This window comes from Polyodon spathula, chromosome 19 (assembly GCF_017654505.1).
Source record: "Polyodon spathula isolate WHYD16114869_AA chromosome 19, ASM1765450v1, whole genome shotgun sequence".
In the NCBI taxonomy this organism is placed as follows: Eukaryota; Metazoa; Chordata; class Actinopteri; order Acipenseriformes; family Polyodontidae; genus Polyodon; species Polyodon spathula.
Window position 1 is genome coordinate 23,257,503 of NC_054552.1, and position 23,472 is coordinate 23,280,974.

Here is a 23,472-nt window from a genome sequence, read left to right on the forward strand (position 1 = left end):
ATATTCACACACCCTGAATTAAAGTTAAAAAAAAAAAAAAAAAAAGATTATTTGTATTGTCTAAATGTCTTTTCGCTTGTTGAAACTATTAGTGGTATATGAAAAAATAAATATTATCCCTGTTTTACGGTGCTATCCAATCAAACTTCCAGTATGAGGTTGCCCCTAAACACACCACTGCAATAACAAAAAGGCAAGCCCTGCAGGTGTCTGCTTGAGCTCACAGGGTGCCTGGCCAGTAGGGGTTGCTGGAGGTCAGGTAGGCCTTACCAAATTAAGAGGGGCAATACAAGCTCCCTGTTGAATGCCCAGTCAAGATGCACAGCCAGGATGCAAACCTGCGCTCCCCAGACTATACCACTCACCACGCACAGGAGACACTAAGAGACCCTTATTAATACATAAATAGATGCTTATATCATCAAGGCCCATGAAGCAAATTATAAATTGTAGTAACAACAATGATACATTCTTTATCAATACATTGGAGCCCACTCTAACAACGTGCCCTGGTTTCTGAGGTAATGCATACCATTTCATAGAGCATGCTATAGGCAAGCACAAACAAGGGTGATAAAACGATGGGGATCCTTTGCTACGGATTCCTACAATTGTAGTGTGACACAACCTAGCATTCTTATCAAGCAGATTGCATCAGTGTTTGATTGGTTCCTCTTACACAATAGTAAATCCTCAGAATGCAGCATCCTGCATCTGACAGTGTGTGATCGTCTTCGCTACTTCTGAGTCACTGTAGTGGTGAGCTGAGCTTAAAAATACAAGTGTATAAGTCAAATTGGAAGAAAAGTGGGGTATAATTAATTGCAGACTACTACATTAAAAAAAGAGCTTTTGTACTATATACATTATGGTTGAATGTCATGGACATAGAACCAGTAAAACCACCATTAGTGTCAAAACAAACGACCAGCTCTGAGTTTGTTAAGCCAGTGTAATTTCCCTCTAAATTCACCTTGAAAATTTATGTTTTATCACAGGCTGGGGAGGGATTTAATTAAAAAGTCCTGTTTAAAAAACAAACAATAGAGAGTTGTGTTTCAGGACTCCACCTTCAGATTAGTGTGCTCTGAGATTCTGAGGACCCTCTGTATGTGTGTGCACTCATTTTATTTTGATCTCCCAGCTGCTTCTATATTGTGAACTGGTGCTAAGTGAATAGTACTTTATTAGGTTTTCAAAAATCCCCAGGAGAAAACTGGGATTTGTTGACCATGATTATTATTCTGAATGTCTTTCGGCCATGAAAGTATTGGGTTATAGGACGGTGACGCCTGTGTGTTGGAATATCGGCATGAGTAGGAGTGAATGGAGTGAAGCTGAAAGCAGAGGTCGGTTTAAGCTCTACGAGTATCAATATAACACAGACACAGCCCATACTATAACTATATTATACACTGCTTTATTATTATTACACAAGTTAAAAATCCAGCTATATTTGTTTTCTAACCATCACCAACTTTTATTTTGGCCTTTGTCAACTTCATTGAAAAGAGTGAAAAGGTTGATTAAGGGAATACCGTTAATTGTCTGGGGCACGTGGTTGATTGCGATGTCAACATTCTGAATAGACTTTGCAATGGAATAGAATTCTGAGAGGTACCCCCAGTATGATTTTATAAAGCAGGTGACATCAACCTTGCGGATATGGAGAATACAATATGGTAAAAACTGAAGGCGGCACTGCTGACGTCATGAATAGAAAACTGAAGCCTTAAAATGATAGATTTCTTGGTGTTTGCCTACTCACAGTGATGATAAAGCAACCTAAAAAGTTACCTTAGCAATACAGATAATTAAAATAACAGGTAGATGCCAGTTAAAAATGCTGCAAAAAAATTACAATGTAGCCTGTCCTCAGATGAGAACAATGACTAATGGTTTAATTTCATATTCTGGTCAGTACTGAGACCTAGCTTCCTCTCTCATGGCATCTGCGGGTCATTTCCAACTCATGTTTCTCTGTACAGTCATGGCCTTTGTTACAAGACTGTGAATAATTCAACAGGGAAATCTGTCTAAGGTGGTTGTGGCAGGCTGGTGAGTGGATAGAGGCCCAGAGACAGTCTGCAGTTCAAAAAAAATACTAATTTTATTATAAATAACACAAAACAAAAGTGCACAATGGCAAAATAAAGGGATTTAAACACAAAAAAAACCCAATACAAAAACAAACTTACAAAAACAAGGTTTCCAGGCTGGGCAATGCCTTCACTGGATTCAAATTTACCAAACAAACACAACCTGCTTCCTCAGCTCCCTCCTCCCCAAATGAGAAGCAGAGGCCTCCTTTTATGTCAGGTGGCTGGGCGCTGATTGATCATTAATTAACCTAATCAACCCCAGCCACCTGAACATAATAAACCCAGGCAGGTAGGGGAAAGTAACCCCATCCTTGCCAATTTAAAAAGGGCAGAGCTTTGCTCTGCCACAGTGGTTCTAAATAATAAATGCATTTTCCATTTAGCTGATACCTGATGTAAGGGATTTAAACATTTAAAAAGGTGTTGCAGCTTCCTGATGGTAAACCTACAGTACTCCTAGCTCTTGGTTAAAAGAAGTGATTCTGTACAGCACATCTCTATATATTTATATAGTTGTACTAGCTGTCGTTCTACTGTCGACTATAGTGTTACAGTACAGCTACCTGTATTGTGCTTTCACAAGGGAAAAGATGTTATAAAGTATCACTCAACACATTCCAGAGTGTTCCTTTTATACAATGCATGTTAGTATTTTGGCTTGTATGGGTGTTATATTTGTTTGACACCACTTCCCCCTGTAAATCGTGTCAATTAGTCATACTCTACTCCTACAATAGAAGTCAGTGTCTTGTCTGGGCTTGGTTCACCTCAAAACAGCGGTCTTTGCTATGAATTATGTGAAATATATTAACTACTGTGACACTTCACCCAGCACTAAATTTTCAGACTCTTTTGAGTCAGCTGTTGGAAAAAGCCAAATAAACCAAATAAAGAGCCAAGCTAACTAGTGTTGAAATGTGGCGAATGGCAGCTGAGAATTGGTGCTGCTGGTGGGTCCAGGTTGGCACGTACCATCATGTCAGAAGATCTCAAGAGTTTTACTCTGACATTTCCTTGGTTTCCCGTTCAACAGTACACTTGCAGCTTTGTCATGCTTTTCTATCGCTATACAGTGCGTTTACCATAGTTTTACGTGTTTGTTTTTAATACGCTTTATCATATCTCTCTGAGCTTTATAGTGCTTATCTGTACTTTACCATTCCTTTTTTTTCAATAAATGTAATTCCACGCAGAAAATATATAATATATAAAATATGCTTTTGATTTGTGTGTTTTAAAAAAAAATGATGACCTAAAATGAACTTTAAAGCTACAAACACATGTTCAACCCCAGCTCAACCACTAACTCACTGTGGGTGACCCTGAGCAAGTCACTTAACCTCCTTATGCTCTGTCCTTTGGATGAGAAATAAAACTGAGGGCCTATTGTAAGTGACTCAGCAGCAGCTGTTGTGATGCGTGTTCACCCCCTAGTCTCCAAGTCGCTTTGGATAAAAGCGTCTGTTAAATGACTAATTCATGTTTTAGATTTTTTCCCATTGAAAAACACAGAACAAGTTATTTTTAAATGTTTATTATATTGCGTCATGTTTAACATTTGCATACCTCAGTAGTTCCTTCACAGATGCCCTAAAAAACACTACAAGAATATATAATACTGATATTTAAAATCATTTTCTCAATGTAAATATACTATAACAATAGTGCAAGTGCAGTAAATGTTAACAAAGCCGTCTAAATAAAGTGGATTACTGGTATAGAATTAATGTCTAATGATGTTGTTCTTTCTTTGGCCATTTCACCTGCAGAATAAATCATGCTCCACTCCTTCAAAGCCTTCTTTCCTGTTATTATCCGACCTGCCACTTCCCAGAATGAATGACATACTTTGCAGAGCCTGCGTTCACCCCAGTGACACTGCTGAGGTGAACTGACCAAAGATGAGAAACAGATACTGATTTCCGGAGAGTAAGGACAACACATTTGCTGCAATGTGTGCTTCTTGCAGAACTGCACACAGAGAGACCCCTGTAGCGCCACAGGTAAAGTTTATGGTTATGTTGTATAAGTCTATATCATGTTGCTGTTTATGATTATTTTATAAAGAAAATATGGGTTCTCTGAATTCTGTTAATCTGGGGGAGATTTCATTTACAACCCCCCCCCCCCCCCCCCACCCCATGACTGTCTAAGAGTACCTTGCTTTAGGCTGTTCAGAACACACATTTTGTCAGCTGTTAAACATTTTACTTTTTAAATCCTTCATTATCTTTCAAATAAATAATTTATAAATATATAAATACATACACTAGTCTTTCTCATATTGGTTTACCTAAAATGATACAAATAATAAAAGTGAATTTGTTGATTTACACTGCAGCATCACTTTTTCAATGACAATGTTCCATTTCACATGACACCTACCCTGGAAGTCTTTTCTCCATAACTCCATTTACATCTCATTAACAACAAACTGAGGAAACAACCACCCAGGAATGAGTTCACTTGATCTGATGTGTATATTAGCATTCAGCAAATAGTTTGACATATTATGCCAATATAGTTATAGTGAAAGCTTTGTGAGTATGGTCCTTTACGTTGATGTTAATGATACAATGCAGTCACATCAAGTCTGAATAAAAACTCCTCATAAATCACAAATAAAAACAATTCAATTTTAACACAGTATTATGCACTAGACTTCCTTCCTGACCCCAAGCCGTCCCCCTAACACACATGCACAAACCATCTTTCTTGCTTTTTCTCTCTGCCTGTTGTAAAATACTAAATACTCTAAATACAAAATAAAAAAGTTTGAGGACTGGTATCCAAACATTTTGTATTTAAAATGCAGTTCCAGATTCCAGAGTGGCTCATCTGGTAAAGCCTGAACTTCTATCCAGGGTTTCATACAGTCTGGCTAGTGAAGTTGTTGATCTTGGCTGGGGAGAATACTCCCAGCCACTCCAGCGGGTTGAGGAGGTAAAATTGACAGGGACTACACTAACCCCTGCTGGGCAGGCGCCTGGGGACCATGACACATTCTACTTATCAGCATACCTACTGTAAGAGGTGAATGAAGGCAACTCATACTTCTGTTCTAGAACTACAGCATTTAGAACTAGCTACAGAACTATTGTTTGAGGTTTTCTATCAAGTTTTTTAATTTTATGGTACTGTCCACCTTTGAAGCCAACTACACATGCAACAGCAATTAGCAGGAGGCATAAGCCCAAGGTCGCTGGCACAACTACCCAGATATCATCTGCTCTCTTGCTCAGTAGCATTCCACAAGGTTCAGCCAAGAGGTTGTACTGTATGATTGTGTCTCTATAGCCCCGTTCTTCCGAGATGCACCTGTAAGTGCCATAGTCGTCTTCAGTCATGGCTTTTATTAGGTGCAGACAATCCGACTCGGTCCACTGGCACTCCAGCCTCCCTTTGCTGTCGTGTTCCCAGGCGTACTTGGCATGGTGGGATTTCTTTGGGCAGGACAGGTAGACGGGGGCAGACAGAGAGACGGTGTAGGTGTTTGGAGGTATCTCAGAAAACTGTTTTGATATCAATTTTTCAGCTGAAACAAAACATACACATGTATTTTCAGATAAAGTATGTATAGAAAACAGATAAATGTACCTACAACTGCAGTCTGGCCCATAATATAGCTAATGTTTCAAAACAGGTAACAAGCACTTACAAAACAAATATGACCTAGAAAATGAAACATTAACAGACTTCCTGAAAATAAGACAAGCGAACTAAGAACCTAGTCTGGTACTAAATATAATGTTTTAAAAAGAAAAAAAAAAGTTTGTTTCTTTTTACTACTTTGAGAACTATACAGTAAATATACAAGGCAAGTAAGATTGATGAAATTATTAAAAGTGAAGCAGCAGTTTGAGTTGGGTAAAACGAACAAAGAAAGCCCCATTCATCGCTGCTCTGCACTTAAACACACATACATTTCTCAAGGGAGTGACGCGATCAAGTAAGCCCAGTTTTGCAAATCAGACCCATCAAAATGATAAGCAGCTGCTAACCTGGAGGAAGCACCAGGGGCACTTGGTTCGGGTGGTACTTGGTTCTGCTCTTTCCTATTTTTTAAATATACCCTTCCTTTCCTGAAATAACCAATACCCTTCCTTTTTTGCATGCTTGACATTTCATGTCATGTATATTGGTGATTGTTTGTTACATTTTAAATTTGGCAATGAAAGAGAAAACATACTGTCATTTATTTTTTATACATATATACATGTTTTTTTTTTTTTTTTAATCAGAATGTGTTATGTTGTATAAGTCTATATCATGTTGCTGTTTATGATTATTTTATAAAGAAAATATGGGTTCTCTGAATTCTGTTAATCTGGGGGAGATTTCATTTACAACCCCCCCCCCCCCCCCACTCCATGACAGATTCTCATGTTACATTGTTACTGTTTGACTATGATATGCAGTTGCATGATAAGGAAACTGTCTTACCTTTAGGCTGTTCAGAACACACAACGGTGTTGCCGTCTTCCACATTTTGAAGAGAATTATATCTGCAAAAGAAGAAATCAGGATACAATCATTCAGAGCTGAAACTTAAATCATTTTGATTGGATGGTGAAAATGTGTTTTTGCTTACTGGTTTACAGGGCCGCATTGCCTGTGATTCCAAGCACAGTATGGATCGCGGGTCAACACACATTCCTCACAGGTCTGGTCATAGTCCTGGCATCTCTGCAAATCCAGCCCAACAATCTGCTCGGCATATCCAACATAGAGCCTTTTCTGAAAAAATGTGGGGAAATCAAATATGGAGACCTACTGTATCATGATGCATCTTGCACAATTCTAAATGCTGCACACCTCTGTCTGTAGATCTACCGTAAATAACAGGTAGATGCCAGCTAAAAAAGCTCCAAAAAATTACAAAGTGACCTGTCCTCAAATGAGGACAACGGCACTAATGGGTTAACTGAGTATTCTTCTGGTCAGGACTGAGACCAAGCTTCCTCTCTCATTGGGTCTGCTGGTCATTTTCAGTGTATATTTTATTGTTCCTATTGTTTGTGAGTGTTTGTTTTTTAACAATACAAAGGCTGCAATTCCCTGTGCAGTCATTGTCTTTGTTACAAAACTGCTGTGAATAATTCAACTAGGAAATGTGTCTAAGGTGGTTCTAAATAATAAATGCATTTTCCATTTATCTGATATCCGATTTAAGCATTTAAAACAGTGCTATTTTTAAAATGAGGCATGTTAAAATCTGTAAGTAGCTTGTAGTATCGCAGTCACTAAGCTTCCAAGTTACAGTGTCTTTCGACCTGCAAATGTCCAATACAGGTCTAGCAGATATGGATGCAGATAGACGTCCAAACTCACTGTTATATGATCGAGTGTCATTGTCTGGATGTGCGCTGTATGATTGAACAGACGGATTTCTGATATAATGAAGGGCCTATTATTCTCCTCCAATACTTTATGAATCCATCCGTCTTCTGTGGAGAAAGAGACAGTGGTTAATGGTTAGACTGCAAATGGAGTTAGACCAAGCTCCCACTGCACTACGGCCTTGAATTATGTGGTAGTCCAAAATTAGTGCTAAGATGTCGCAAGCATTTCACGCAGTTTAGTGCAGAGAAATGAAACTGTGCACTCATCTCTTCTGTTCATCCATTTGGTTTTCAGAGAAGACTTATGTTTTAGTTTTGTTTTTAATTTCAGGGCTACACCCAACAAAAACACATGGGTATGCATTCTTGGTTACAATACATAATTCTGTTTCCTGTGACTTTTGGCTGCCTTCAACGATTTAATTTTGCATAAATACTGCATATTTTGGTCTCTCTTACATTATTTAATAGTTTAGATGCCTTTGCACTGACTAGCCAGACATATCATTTCAGATTTAGCTACAGGCCCCTCTTGCAAAGTACTTACCACATTGACTCTCCAAGCTAAACAGACATATACCCCAATGCTACTACTTGCAGAAGCTTGTGAATGTCCTCTATAGTACAAGCTAGTAAGACATTACAAACAGGACCCCACATAAAGTGCTCTGTTATGCTGAAATTCCTCACCACTCTGTACTGAAACTATTTTCTAAAGGTATGAAGAGACTAACCGGTAGCCAGAACCATGACATTGTGTGTGTTCCCGCGGGCCCCCTTGACCTGGTCCACGATGATTTTGGTGTAGTTTCTGTCACTGGTGAGAATGGCAGCTTCGTTGTGGAGGGGATACACCCACTTCTCCATCTCGGGGTGCGTCCTGACAATGCTTATTGTCTCATCTGGGAGACTTCTGCTGTCCGGGACGCACTGAAACACACAGAGTTTTTATTTTCTTAAAGTTAATATGCTGAATTTAGCAATATTTCCAGAGTAACTCGGTTTGGGCATCCCTTATAAAGGTTTCCATAGTAAAAGCATAGCAAAGTGTAATAAAAGCATGGTAAAACATAGGTAAGCATTGTAAAGTCCTGAGGAGTATGGTAAAGCACATTTAAAAACATGTTAGATCAAGGTTAACAAGGGTAAATGGTGGTAAATGCATAGTACATGGATAAAGCATGGTAAAACTGCAAAAATACAGTGCAAATATACTGTGGTAAACTCTCATAATAGATGGTATGGGCATGAAATAGTTATCACATCATGGTACCATTCTGATGTACCACCTGTACTGCCCTTAAAAGAGTCTACCTTTTTGAGTTTTCCCTTGCTTTATCCATATTATCCATAACCCTAGTTTACATGGTTTTAAACATGCTTTACCATACCTTCCTTGAGTTTACAATACTTTCCCATGCTTTCACTATACTTAATCACACACTGCTATGCTTTTACTGAGGGGAACTTATATAAGGGTGCACTTGGAAAATAAACAGGTAACTGATAGGATGAATAGAAAAGTGTGTTTTAAACTGTAAATTCCCTTTAGTTCTGGTGTTTCCATTCAACCCAATTTGTTACATTTGAAAGAGGAACTGTCTGCTTTAACATGATGAACTAAGGTGCAGCATTTATGGCTCATATTCTCCAGATGCACCAACAGCAAGCTACTGTTCTAATTACATACATGTCTAGACATTTAATCTGCTCTAATTAAAACAGTGCTTCTTGCTAAGCTAGTTTGAGGCTTGAATGTATTCACGGTCAGCAGTCTTATCACCTTGGTTTCAGATGTGTAAATACTTGTCATCTTTCTGTAGCATTCAATATTTTTGCCATTATATATAAAAACCTCATATCTGGTCATATAATTTAAAAATGTTTGGTTTGTTTGTCAAATATATTGTAAAAAGTAACCCAGCAACCTGTACCTGGATGTGAACCAGAGAGACAGTTTCCACTGGCAGCTAGGGTTTTCATCATATAAAAAAAATATACCAATGATAAAGCTCTTGTCTCCGCTATCTCTCTCTATTATACTTTGTTTCTTCTATATATCCTGTGCCACTCTGTGCATGGGAAAAGAAAAACCCACGTGACACTATCACCCCTAAATGTCCAACCCTCGACGGAAAGTATGGCCTACCTGCCTATGGAGAAAACAAGGTAAGCCTGATCCCCAATGACTCAAGAACAAATGCAATCTGTTGTTTTTCTGATTAAAGTGACCTGTCCAGATAAGGTGATGGTTACAACATGACATTCCCTTGTCTCAACTCCAGGGTTGTGTTAATCAGTTTCATTTTGAAACAGGCATGGTTATCACAGATTTCTCGATCTCCCTGAGATGCAACCATTGCCATGTAATATGTAGTTCATCCCTGTGTAAATCCCCATTTCTGAAAGAATATTGTACAGAATGTGTAGGACTTCAAAAAAGATATTTTACAAAGTACATACAGTGAAAGTAATACATATTTAAAAGTGATTAAATAAAAAAAAGCCTTACTGTTCCTGGTCTGGGATCAGGGATATTCCCAGAAAAACCTTTAAAATCAGATTCCCGAAAGACTCGGTCAATATCGTCCATGGAATAAATGCAAATAGCTGTAGAGTTCCTAGAACAGGAAGAAGAACGCATTAACAGGACTACATTTTGAAAATAAAAGGCATTTGTTGTAGGCGTAGCGTTTATCTTGCAGCCGGTTGCTTGGGTTCAGTGGACAATCACTATTATAAAAGCGTACTGTGGTACCATTTGCAATACAATATATGTTCATCCAATATCAATCCAATATCGAATCAAATTTCTCATTTCCAATATCAAACTACATTTTCCAATACTAACCACCTTTTCATCAGATGCAAAATACTAAAATCAGCAAGACATCCAGGATATACAGTATTTTCCAAACTAACAAACATCAGTCATTGACATCCACCCATCCAGCAACCACCCACTACGTGCTTGCTTCATTGGAAAGCAACACCTTGATTCCAGATTTTCAGGCCATATGCATATTCTGTTGGCGCCAAATGGAAAGTAAACTAATATAATGAGCTGCTGCTCAGCGAAAACTGTAAAAGGCAGCAGACTTGATTTCATTTTTTGGCATCAGTATAGAACAAGTTCAAATGGATAATCATGTCTAAAATTGTTTGGTACACTTCTTGTTTGGGGAAATCTTAAACACAGGTTGTGAAACACTTTCCAGATATAGGTTTTAAAGTTCCTAATCCTGCCCTTTATTTGATATTGCACCATTTGCTTCAATTATGCTCATACAAACAAATACTGAATTGTTAATACACTCTAAAACAGTATTACTGGAAGGGGAGATTAGGAAACTTCACCCTGATCATTGGATGCCATTCTGGATCAATCTGTTCTGTAACATGGTATACAGTTGAACGTGACAGTTGAGTCACCAGTAGCTCTTGATCCAAAATGGATCTATTAGATAATAGCATTCCCCATGCTTTTATTTGTTAGACAGCTGTCTGGTTAGAATTCCACGAAGGAGACAAAGCACTGAGCGGGCATTTGCATTTGGCTGACCTTCACTTGCATTTTCATGGATTATTTAAAGTTGATATGTTCTGACTGGCATACTGACGGACTGGCTCTTCCATACATCTCCAGATTCTGATACTCTCAATAACGTGTGCAAAAACATGTTTCACCACAGTTGGCTAAAGTGCAACTTGCTTTGATCTTAACTAATGTGTTGTTGTTCTTGTTTTAATTCACTTTGGATCCATTTCTGACCAACAGTCACATCCTGGTGATTTTTTGTAACTGTGACCCTAATAGAACACTCAGAATAATGAGCACACCACAGTTACCACTAACCTGACCTGTAGCTAGTTAAGAGCTGGAAACTGATTTTACAACACCTTTTAAATGGAAGGAAATGAACTCACCAACTGCTGGAGAAGAGGCCATAGACGCGGGTGTCTCTCCAGTCCTGGGCGTGCTGTACAAAGAGGTCCTGAAGCCTGTTGAAGTACAGCGACTCCTTGGGAAGGCCACAGACCAGCCGGGCCTTCAGGAAGGAGGTCCAGGTGTTCTGGAAAAGCCTTCTGGGGCCGCCTTTGTCCACCTGGAAAAACATTTGAGAACAAGGATTCTTCCATGTCATCACTACTGCTTTTCATACAGTACTGGAATATCTGCAGTGGATGCTGCTGGTGAATTTAGTACTGGACCCATCGACAGCCTGCAATTGAGCTATACTCATCAACTTCTACAGTGCTATCTTTGAAGTATATATGTTTGAAACTAAAGTATAAAATACAAGCAACTAACCAAAAGAATCAAGAGAAGAGTCACAGTGCTTATTATGGTCATCAGACAGACTAAACAGCTGTTAAGGTCCCAGCATGAGCAAGGAGACAGTAAGGGCGTTTTGTTTCATTTTGGTACAATGAGTTTGTCATCACGGCTCTTTTTAGGAAATGCAAGTCTAACGAAGATTAGTTTCCTGTGATTTAATACCACAGTAAGCACAGAAGTCCTGGGAACAGGGAATTGAGGCTTGTTTTGATTGTCCAGAATTGTATTGACTTTGAGTGAAATTTATTCACAACATTGGGCATAAAACCCCTCTCATTCTTTGAGAGAAGTCAATACAAATTTTAATGCTCCTGGTCCCATCCAAGTACTAACCAGGACAAACTTTGCTTAGCTTCTAAGATGCAACAAGATCAAGTTAGAAGCTCTAGATGGGATAACAATCCAAGGACTGAATTACATAAGACTGATACATGTCATACCTTTATAAATTATAAAAGGTCCTTAAATAACAACTTTATGGGATCTGCCCTTGACTCACAATTTGTTATCTACTGTTACTCCAGGTCATTAGTGTTGTGGCATCTGTTTGCCTTCCATGTTTGGTTTTAAAGAATTGTATTTGTTTTAGGAAGGTTTCTTTTATGTGTTTTATTCATGAACGACTGGTTGTTTCTGGGGAAAAGGTTTAATGATATTTAACAGTCATGGAAAAAAGGAAGCCTCAGAAACCACTGAGCTATATAAAATGCTTACCCTGCCTGTGTAATACATTTTTCATAATGCTGATTAATGAAATTAAAAATACCATTTTGTTTCTGTGATCATTTGTGACAAGACAAATTAAAGTAAAACAGTATTTATTGGTCATATGAACTAAGCACTGCAACCCTGTAAAAGGATTAAGTGGTTAATGATAATGGATGGGTGGATGGATGAGCTAAGCAGTCTTCTACTGTTACCAGGCAGTAAACCTGTGAATGAAGTGAACAACAGAAGCGCTTTGAGTAAGCTTCCATAAAAGGTCCATTTGGTGACCGGCCAATGGTTTTGTTTTTATGGTTCTGCATGTGGATTTAAAGTATTATTTCAATTCCCTAAAGCTTCTATGAAGGAATTTTGAATGCTATTCTCACAGCAGTCCAATACCCCCACCAAAACATGTGTTGTGTGTTGCTAAGACGATACCTTGCAGACTTGGGCGATCCGAGAGATCCAGGGATCAGCGTCAGGGCTTCTGTCTGGGTTTTTCTCCCGGAAGAACATGTAGATTTTATCGTTTTCCGGATCCTGCTTTCTGCTTACCCAAGTGGCACTGACAAATGTAGGCTCTGTCGGAAAAAAAATACATAAAATAATACAAATCTGTGGAAATACCCAGACTTTCCAGGGACAGATGTGACATCAGAGGGTAATTTATTCTTCCCTAAACAAATCAGAGCTCCCAAACCTGAATGCTTACAGCTTTAACTTCACCTCCAGTGGCAATCCTGCTTTCGCAGTAGCAGATGTAAGCGTCACAGGTGCCTGCCTAACTGCCTCCGGCCAGTGGCATGTTTGTCAGAACCTTACAAAGTATTGTAAGCAAACCTGACATTTTGGGGACTTTAAAGCCATACTCTAAAGAGATTCACACACACAGTTACAGGCATTGACTTTACTTAATGATTTAAACAAAGGCAGTATTTTTATCAATGAAAAGACCTCATTGTCTTAAAAATGCCAGGTTGAAAAGGAGCATATTGGAGATACAGTATTCTTATTAAAAAAAGAGCTACTGAGGAACAGGATAGTGTTACTGTCTGTCAATTAAATGACTAATATATATTTGACTATTTCACTAACCTCATTGGAGTTTACCATAAATTGAATTTGAATATTCTAGTTATAAAACTATTTGACTACTGCTGCTAAACTAAAAACAAGACTGTGTTTTGCGCATTATTTTTCTGTGAACAATTTATTGTTTTACTTGCTTAAAAACTTAATGGCCAAATTATATTATCACTCAAGTTCACTGGAGATTCTGCATGTGTATATTTATTCAGTGCAGGTAACCATCTGGATCTCCTTCCTGAAAGCATGGCTGGTGTGTGGCCTTTGTAAGTCTCTGTACTTCAACAGATCATTACAAGTGGAGCTTGGATATTGATTTTAAAGCTAATTTTGGCATAGTTAAGTTTGAAGACACCATGACGCAGGAGGGTATGTCACAATTTGATTAGTCACACTTTCACACAGCTAATTCTGTGTACTGAATTATTTTTGTACCACTATTACTTAAACTGCACCAAATATCTAATGTTTTTTTTTTCTTTCTGCAGTTATTCTAGAATCAATTCATTATTTCAGACACAAGATTTTATATTAAAGGCAATGGTGAAGGACCCTTGTAAATGAATTCATTCAACAAGTTTATGTTGTAGTTTGTCATCATTTTGGTATCGATTTAAAATACAGTTTAAATGCAAAAAAAGAAAGTGTCCTTGAAGGAATGCTGATGAATTTTCCTATGTTAAAGCCAGCAGAATAGCAAGACAACAACTACAATAATAATCATAATCACAATATATATTCATACTATCTATAAATAGAGAACAGGATTAATGCAGGAGTACTGCAGAAAAAATGCCGTGTGCATAAATCTCAAACTGCAGAATAACTGTGGGAGAGCAGCTAAGCTGAGCCTGTACTCTACTTACTGTCAAGCCACTTCTCATACATCCAGACCTTGGTATCAGAAATCCTCCGGAACTGCAAGCTATTTCCCTGCCTGTACAGAGGAGCGGCTGCGTAAATATTGCCCTCTGCGGGAAGATGAAAGACACTCAATAACTAATGCAGCATGGTTTTTATAACAAACAATTTACATTTGTATACCATGACCTTATCATATTTGCAAAAGGCCACTTTAAAATCATAACATTTACTGGCTAGTGGCTTCTAGTGACTAGTGGTTTCAATAAAGCAAATGTAATGCACTTTATATACTATATATACAGTACATACTGGTATATTGGATGGGTACAAGGACCTTTGTCTCACAAGCAGTAAAATGCATCTAATCCCTGTCAAGTCTAATTTGAATGGTTGTAAAAATTATTTGTGTCTGCCTTTTTTCTGTTCAGTATTTTCAGGGGTTTTCCAGTTTGTGTTGCAGTTACTAACCATTTTCTGTTTATTACGATACTGGTTTTAATACACTTATCTACAGTGTAACAGGTGTGTTTATGCTTTAGCATGCTATCATGTTCCTTTACTATACTTTAATGCGTTTACCAAGGTATACTGCATTAAACCTTTATAAAGGCCAGAAAAGCTGGGCTGGACCTGGAAGCAAGATGAATGGCCCTATTCAGTTATTTTAATTTGATTATGAGATTGCAACACATGCTGAATATAAAGAGTGTGTGTTAGTGGTACAACATAAACTTCTAAAAATACTTACCGACGAACAGCGACAGAGAATTCTGCATCGAGCAGAAAGGAGAAATCCCAATTCCGCTACACTGCGCAGGTGTCACCTTTGATTCATTCTTGTTCTGAAATTAACAACAAAAAATAACAAGCAAACTGGTTTTAGGGCAGCAGGCATTGGGTAAAGTTGAACTTGCTAATAAAAGGAGTGTTAACCAATGCTGTAAAATATATATTTTTTATATTTGCTTTATTAAAGCTCTTACTGGTCTTCAAGGAGCGATCAATATATTTTGTTCATTGTTTTGAAAAAAGTACCATTAACAACTAAATGATGTGTTTACCATAACGTTTGCATCTTTCAGACAGTAAAATGTGAAACCTAATTGATAGTAATTATTAAGATTTACTGGAATTATTTTGCTGCACTTTGTGCTTTACACTTTATTATCCCACGATACTTTGTGGATTATACCACATCTAGATTTTACGATTGCTAAATATCTTAATTTCCTCCTCCACTGAAATAGACTAGACTAGCCTTTTGTGTAATATCCTTAACCACAATAATGACAGCCATTTCAACTTGACCTTTTAGATCAAAATGTGGAGGTGTTGGGGATGCAACCCAAGGATCACATCACCCTTCTGTGAACCAATACCACAGAAACTACAAATTACAAAGATATCGTTCAAAAAGAGGCCAGGGGTAGACACACACACACTAGACTGCATGGTGAGTAATCATTTATTGTCCAAAAGTTAAGACAGATATTTTGAATAGTTAGCACTAAAGTGAATCATGACTTTCATAGAATAGCATGCATAAAAAATCTCTTCCATATGAATGCGTGGAGCAAAGACAACCTTTCCACAGTAATGTGCTTAATAATAATAATAATACCACATACAGCTTTATTGAGAACATGACATTCGTTTTACAGTATTCTATTGTGCCAGGGAGTAATCCCAGCATGAGCAAGGCTTAGTGGTTGATGCACCCCTGGGTGAGTCCCCAGTGCTGTAAAATGCTCTGGCGGGTTGTGGGTTATCATGTTTATCACTCTTTTTTACCTCACATTTTGAATAGCTGGGAATATACAGCTGTGTACCAAAAGGCATTCTCTTCTATAAAGCACTTTGATTGATCTAGCCTGTGTTACTCAGGTCTTTGTAATTGCAATTACGACCACTGCAATAGGGTTTAACCCTAGAAATCTGACCCTGTACTGATTCTAAAATGCTAAATAAATCCACAACACTTACCAGATTCCAGCATCGAGGTCTGAATGCATTGGTTCCACAAACCAACAGAGAGTCTTGGTATTCATGCAGGACAGTAATGACATTTTCACAAAGGCTCTGCAAAGATTTCAATACACAGCTTTAGTTACTCTGCAAAGTATTTCAAAACACTTATGGTATTCTGAAAATGCAGTACTAAAAGTGCTTTGTTGACCAGTATTCAATCATATTCACTTCCCCAGGGCAACTACAAAACATTAGAATATCAATTTACTACACCAAATATCATGTAGGGTTCATTGGTAATAGATAGACCTTTAATTAGGCCTATGGGTGCCACTGTACTCATAGGACTCCTCGTGTATTTAAATAGGTTGCCTACTTTTGAAGATGGGGCCATTATCTATTCAGGGAAGCCAAGATATCAAGTATACAAGAGGTCTGAGTTGAGGATGGCTTGTTTTGGTCTACACAGTAGCTTATAATACATGTGATGATGTCATTTGATAAGGCAGCTATTCCGAGCATCATCCTGCATGACTGCAAGCACAGCTGCTTCCTCATTCAAGTTCCTTTGCGAGAGCTATAGTCCAAATGTTCTACACTTCTCTATTTAAAAAAATAAAGATAGATACACATTAAAGAAAGGGACTTGTTACCAGGAGATTGCAGGTTCATTCCCGACTTGCTGTGTGTGAGCCAGAGCAAATCACTTTACCTCCTTGTGCTCCATCCTTTGGATGAGACGTAAAACCGAGGTCCTATTGTAAGTGACTCTGCAACAGCAGTTGTGATGCATAGTTCACCTACTAGTCTCTGTAAATCCCTTTTGATAAAAGTGTCTGCTAAATGACTAATTCATAGACATGAAAATCCACATAAGCTGGTCGAACTGGAATCTAGCTGTTCAGTGAGCAATGTGGAGCTCTATATTTCATCAAACTCACCTCCTCTTTGCAGTCCTGCCTGCTTTTGTTTTCTGTCAAAAAGGGAATCTGTAAAATAAACATGTGTCTTTGATACATAATCCAATGTTTAAATTTACAGTAGTTGACCTTATTATAAAATGGTTTTATATTGGGCCCTAATTTTAAGCAAGTGCAAATTTACAGGACAAGAATGGCGGCTCCTTCTGCATAGCTGCACAGGCACGGACAACACTTTAAATGAGCCCACAATCAGAAAACCTTGATGGTCAACACATTAAAGCAACCAACACAATTGTGGATGGATGTGTCTATTAACAGCTTATTAAAGACAATTATGTTGGTAAAATAGACTAGTGGCTGTCTTTTTTGATAGCTTGCCAGTCATTTTTCACTGCGAAGACTCAGTAATGTAAATTTCGAACTGCATGAACATTTATCGTAGTATCATTTACAATGGAAAAGCCCTCCTTCCTGCTACACAGAGGCAGAAAAGGTAAAGAAATAACACTAGTGTGGTAATGACACATGACTGAAAAGGCCTACATAGCTTTTTATGGGAAACCACAGAAGAATACAGAAATGAATGGAAACTCAATTTTAAAGTGCTTTCTTTCAGTGGGTGTTCATTTCAATGAAGCAATAGATTAGATTTTCAGATTTTTACTCCACATCACAATGAGCGCATTTTTTTTTTCAGATAAGAAAAACACACTCAGTGAAATGACAAAAACAAAAACCTATTAATATTATGGTTGACGAAAATAACAATTTGGAGGGAAAAGCTTGCACAAAAGATATCGAACATCAATGTAAGTTTGCCGACAGCTATAAAATGCAACCCATTGTTGTTCAGAAGCTGAATGCCTTTGAGAAGGATTGTATCAATCAATAAAAACTATTATAGTACTGTTACACAATCATCAAAATAATGACTTTATTGACGTACATGGCTTTCTTACAGAGAATGATGGGAAGACTAACTATTGTATCCTTTGTTCTCCAAAGCAGAAACACAAACAGCATTACCAGCTGCCTAGTTTTGTCCTGAATCTCAAGCCCAGTCACCTTATGGCTTAGTGGCCTGCGCTGCAGATCACTGTTTATACCAGGAGTTCACAAACTTTTTTTTTTTTAAACCTAAGGCCCACATGTGCAGCTGCATTAGGCACTGTGACCCACTTTTAAAGTGACACAATGACACATTAAAAAATGTTAAACCTGTAACACTGGAAATATATATATAACCCCTGGTTTAGACCTCTATATCTAATGATGTACAGCTGGTTATGTTGGCACACCTGGCCTCTTTGCTTTAGATTTTTCCTGACTGGGGTTGATGAATTGATGGCATTGCTAGATACTGTAGCAGCTCTCTCCAACAGCATCTGTTGGACGAATACAAATGCTGCACACAGTATGGAAACAGACCGGGGCTTCAGAACAATCCATCTGCAGTCTGCTTGGTTCTGTAGATGCATGACATAGCTAAGAGGTTTATACATCTGCATTACTATACAACAGTATGGTTAGACTACTACTTGTAGGTGGCTTTATAATAGATATTCACTCATCTCTTGTCACCTCTACTAAAATATGCATGCATGTAAGCACATGCGCTTCTCTAGTGCATAGGTGCATCCATTAAGTTCCTGCTGCTATATGGAAATAAGCCATATACCAATTACTAGCTGGTTTGAAGTTGACGTTACTTACCTCCACGTACTTGTTTGCATCAAAGTCAATGGACCAGACCATTTCAGTCCCCCCTACGTACAGAGTTGAGCTTCCATTCGGGTGGAAGAACACAACGTTGTTCTGTAGTTTGTTGAACCTGTGTCTGTTAATGCCTTCATCTGCTAAATAAACAGGAGCATTTCATTTTAGCATTCTTTTTTATATACTGCAGTCTCAGTACTTATCACTTTTTCTGCAAGTCTGAAGTAAAAATAAAAGACGTGCAGACGTGGTCAAAGTGTGGTAGAGGGAAAAAGGAAAACCAAGCAAAACTCACAACTAGGCGACATGTAAAAGATTGGTCCTCAAAGTTTCTGCATTAGTCAAAATGTTGAAAGCATGTCACTCTTTTGACATTTAACTTACTACTTATTGCAAAATGTAAAAAACAGACTTATAATTAGAATACAATCAGTGAATGACAGCAGACTTATAGTTCTATATATTAATGTTAATTTGCCTTTCCTGACAGCCACAGCTTGCAACAGTGATTCTATGTAACTCTTACACAAGTTTATCATAGTGACTCTCCAGTTTCTATGACCACTTTGGACTGGGAGGGAAGATTAAGTCATTGGTTTTGTTCCCAAACCATTGACGATCTGCAGCATGATGTCAGAATGCACTGCCATCTCATCGGAAACTGTAAGCTGAAACAATTAGCTTCCTGAGAAGTACAATCCAGTAAAGCACAATCAGTTTGAGCATTCATTGTAATAAAATACAATGTTGTCTTAGAACCATTTCTCATTTTCTCTGATACATGAATTCTTATTCGTGTATGTGGTGCATTGGTTCCAGTTAAATTACTCATACTTCGTGCTTCCCATATCATCATATGTAACCCTTAACACCCTAAGATGACCATTTTTGGTAAAAAAAAAAAGAAAGTTGTCAGGGTGGGTCAATACCATTTATCTAAAAACTGACACTATTAAAGTAAAGTAAAAATAGACTCTTTAAAAGCCAAGAATGTCTAAGTACACCAATGCAGTATCTCAAGGGAACTTCTTTAAAGAGCCATATTTAGATTTATTGCTGTTTAGAATAGTGTAGCCCCCCAACTGTCTCTGCTGTTAAACAGGATGTTGTTTTACCCAAACATCTCTGTAATTAATCACTTATTTCCCAGGTGTGGAAGCAGAATAAACTCGGGCTTCCTGTCTACAGGGTGAAAGCTGAGCTCCCCTTTGTATCGGGACTGGAACCAGTGTTGAAGTTTGAAGTGGGATTGTGTTGTCTGCATCTGAATGGTCATGCAAGGATCCATCAGTAGTAAAGACCTACTGGTTTTGTGTATTTCCCTCATAACGCTCAGGGCCCCTATTTTGAAGCAGATACATTTTTTGAGAGGATTAATTTTAGGGATGGGCACCAATATCAACATTTTGATATCGACATCAATAATAATTTTCATATCGCGAGATTTAAAAAAAATATGCTTGCAGATGCATACTTTTTACTGCTAATATTGCTAAAAATACAAATGCAGTATAATCAAGTTTATTTTACATATAACATAACCCTATACATACTGTAGTGTGCACGGGGGAAGGCAGCAGCAGGGCTGGTAGGTGACGTAATCACATACAAAGACATAAGCCCGATATACGCTCCTTGCAAAGGAGCCGGCTTTTTTGTACAGCGGTATTGGCGCTATGCTTTAGTGAGAGAGGTCCCGTTCGCGCCCGCCCCCACACCTGTATGCGCCTGCTTGTGGAAACCGAGATCGCTACAGTATAACTATTTTATTCCATTGATTGGCTTTTAGGGACCAAATGCTATTTGCATGCTGCATTGAGCACTACTGGCATTATTTTGAGATATGCGCATGTGTCAGTGGTTCATTGCATTCTGTCTGTGTGATTACTTACACTATTGTTAATGTATTTTTAAAATGTGAACTTTTGATATTATAAATGAGATGTACTTTTAAAACATCAAAACACCTCTCAAAATAATGCAAAAATCAGCATGAAAAACAATATAACAAGACCTTGTTTGTCTCCATGGATATTGTGAAGCAAAGCACCACTAAGTTAAAGTAAACTATTGCTTTTCATATGTAAATATCTGTTAAGATCTGTAAATGTATGTTTGATATTGCAATTGTGTTATTATATTTCTATGTTTTGCATGAACTCAATATTATTGATATCAAAATATGTGCACGATATCGATGTACAATTTTCATATTGTTGCCCAACCCTAATTAAAATTATTCCAATGTTATAAAACTGTCTTGAAGCTAATCAGAAAGTTGTTTCTTGCTAGTTTGATGCTGTTTGTATTACAATAACAGTTGTGTTATTATAGCGCTATAACAATATAGTAAAAGACGTGAAACATTGTTTTATTACTAAGCTGTTCAACTGTATGTAGAAACTGTATGTAGAAAACCAATATAAGGGGACCTGTTACATTTGACTTGTCTTAAACTTGAAATCATAATACAGGCAGTAAGCAAAACCCTCCAGATCTGCAAGTGTCTGTGTCTTCTTTTCAAGATACATTTCTCTGAAGAAAGAAATTCTAAGAAACGTAAGCAGAAAAACTAAGGCGAAACTGAACTTATGCGTCTATATTTTTCACTATGGATACCTTGCAGGCAAATTGCTTGCTCCAAAGTAAATATATGAAGTAGGCAATTGTGCACAGTGTTAATCAGGCCATGGGGTTTTATGCAGAATACTTACACTAAACAAAAAACGGTCCCCAAACATCTTGTGTGAAATGTTATCCAGCTGTATTTTAACATAAAATAAGAATTCAAGAAAATAATCTAGTGTGGCTGCTTTGTTGTGTTTAGTGGCTACAGCAGCTGTGTTGAAATTAAAAGAAAACACACTGCAATATGTGGCTCCTGCAGTTTTTTTTTCCATTAGATAAAAGTGCTGGGTTGACACTAACTAAGGCAAACTGTGCTGATATCACACCTTCTAATGCTACAGTAGGTTATTTGTATCATAAAATGACTCGGCTGTTGTTTATTTTACATACTGCCCTGAAACTGCATTAATATTAATATATTTTATAATATACGCAACAATAAAAGTATATATATACTGTTGTAATATTATATATATATATATATATTTATATATATAATATAGGATATATATATATATATCTTATATATAAATATATATCGTCGACTCACACCTTGTTTGTGGTGACTAAATCCATAAATATTTTCCAAGTTCAAATAAAGAAATTCTTTCTTTAAGTGTCTGTTGTTTTTTTGTGTAATTGTAAAAAATTTACCAATGACATGTGACGTTAAAATAAATTTTATTTTATTTATTTTATTTTATTTTATTTTATTTTATTTTTATTTTTTTAACAGTTGAGAGAGGAAAAATTAACGCTGGCGTTCCCATTCAATTTCAAGAATGCACGGCGGTTGTATGCAAGCTTTTACTTGAAAAGAACAACAAAAAGGACAATCTTTTCGGGGGGGGGCGGGGGGGGGAATAAACATTTTTTTTGTTTTCAAAACTACAACACAAAAACAAGTAATGCAATTCAAGATCTTTTAAACATTCTTCAAGATTTTCATTTTGTTACATTACAAAAAAAGGGGGGACGTTAAATGAAGACTCGACAAAATATGTGACTCAACAAAATATGTGTTCATTTATCTTCGTAAACATTGCAACTCAAGAGCAGTTTGCTTTTTGTTTGTTAAAATCCGATTCTACAATTGCACTGTGGAAATTTAGAATATTAAATCAAAGCACATTATATAACAGACAAGACCCAGACACGCAACTCCTGCGGAGCTGTGAAAACAGAAACACGTCTTCTTTGTATTTTTATAAATGAAATTTCAAACAAGCACATCTGCATTGCAATACATTATGTTTTTAACACTAGAGTGTCGGGGAGCAATTCCCAAAACTGCAGCTGCTCCTCAGTCACAAACGGATAGTCAACATCTTCTGTATATTGTCTGAAACAAATTGGTAAAATACAATAACACGCTCCAATAACTAACCGCTCTGTTTGTTTTTAGCAAATTGAAATGATGGGCAGGAGTCTGGCTGTACCCCCCTAACCTCCGATTTTACTGTCTTACCTTTGGAAATGATGAGCCTGGGTGAGTTCTCACAATGCGCAGCGAGCATGACAATCCAAATAAAAATTGTCGTTCCAAAATATAGCATGGTATGCATTTCTAAACGTAAACTCAAAAAAGGTGGCAAGGAAACCACCTCCAACAACTTGCAATGAAAATTTAAAAAACAAAAACAAAACAAAAAAAAGGTAATCCTAACGTAACGGTTTTAAGACTCGGTAGCTTTCTACGTATTTTTTAAATGCAGTGCTGCCGTACTGTTTAATGCTATAACTGTACCTGTCGCTGTACTGGTAGGGTTGAGTGAGAAGGGAGGTGTCGGTATGAA

At 37.5% G+C, this 23,472-nt stretch overlaps 1 protein-coding gene across 2 annotated transcripts; it reads right to left on the bottom strand.

Annotated features, from left to right (window-relative positions):
• Positions 1-4,264: 4,264 nt before the first annotated feature.
• sema7a (semaphorin 7A) lies at positions 4,265-23,429 on the bottom strand. 2 transcript variants are annotated; one of them, XM_041219232.1, is made up of 14 exons: positions 23,145-23,429; positions 19,046-19,185; positions 17,351-17,398; positions 16,425-16,520; positions 15,190-15,283; positions 14,444-14,548; positions 12,930-13,072; positions 11,372-11,550; positions 9,957-10,065; positions 8,179-8,374; positions 7,434-7,549; positions 6,694-6,839; positions 6,546-6,607; positions 4,265-5,637 (listed from the first exon to the last, which is right to left on the bottom strand). In XM_041219232.1, exons 1-14 carry the CDS (start codon positions 23,239-23,241, stop codon positions 5,189-5,191), a joined length of 1,980 nt encoding a protein of 659 aa, XP_041075166.1. In that variant the 5' UTR covers positions 23,242-23,429; the 3' UTR covers positions 4,265-5,188. The 2 variants fall into 2 exon arrangements, with proteins under 2 accessions (XP_041075166.1, XP_041075165.1); XM_041219231.1 differs by having other exon boundaries at positions 19,046-19,188.
• Between the last annotated feature and the right edge of the window lie 43 nt (positions 23,430-23,472).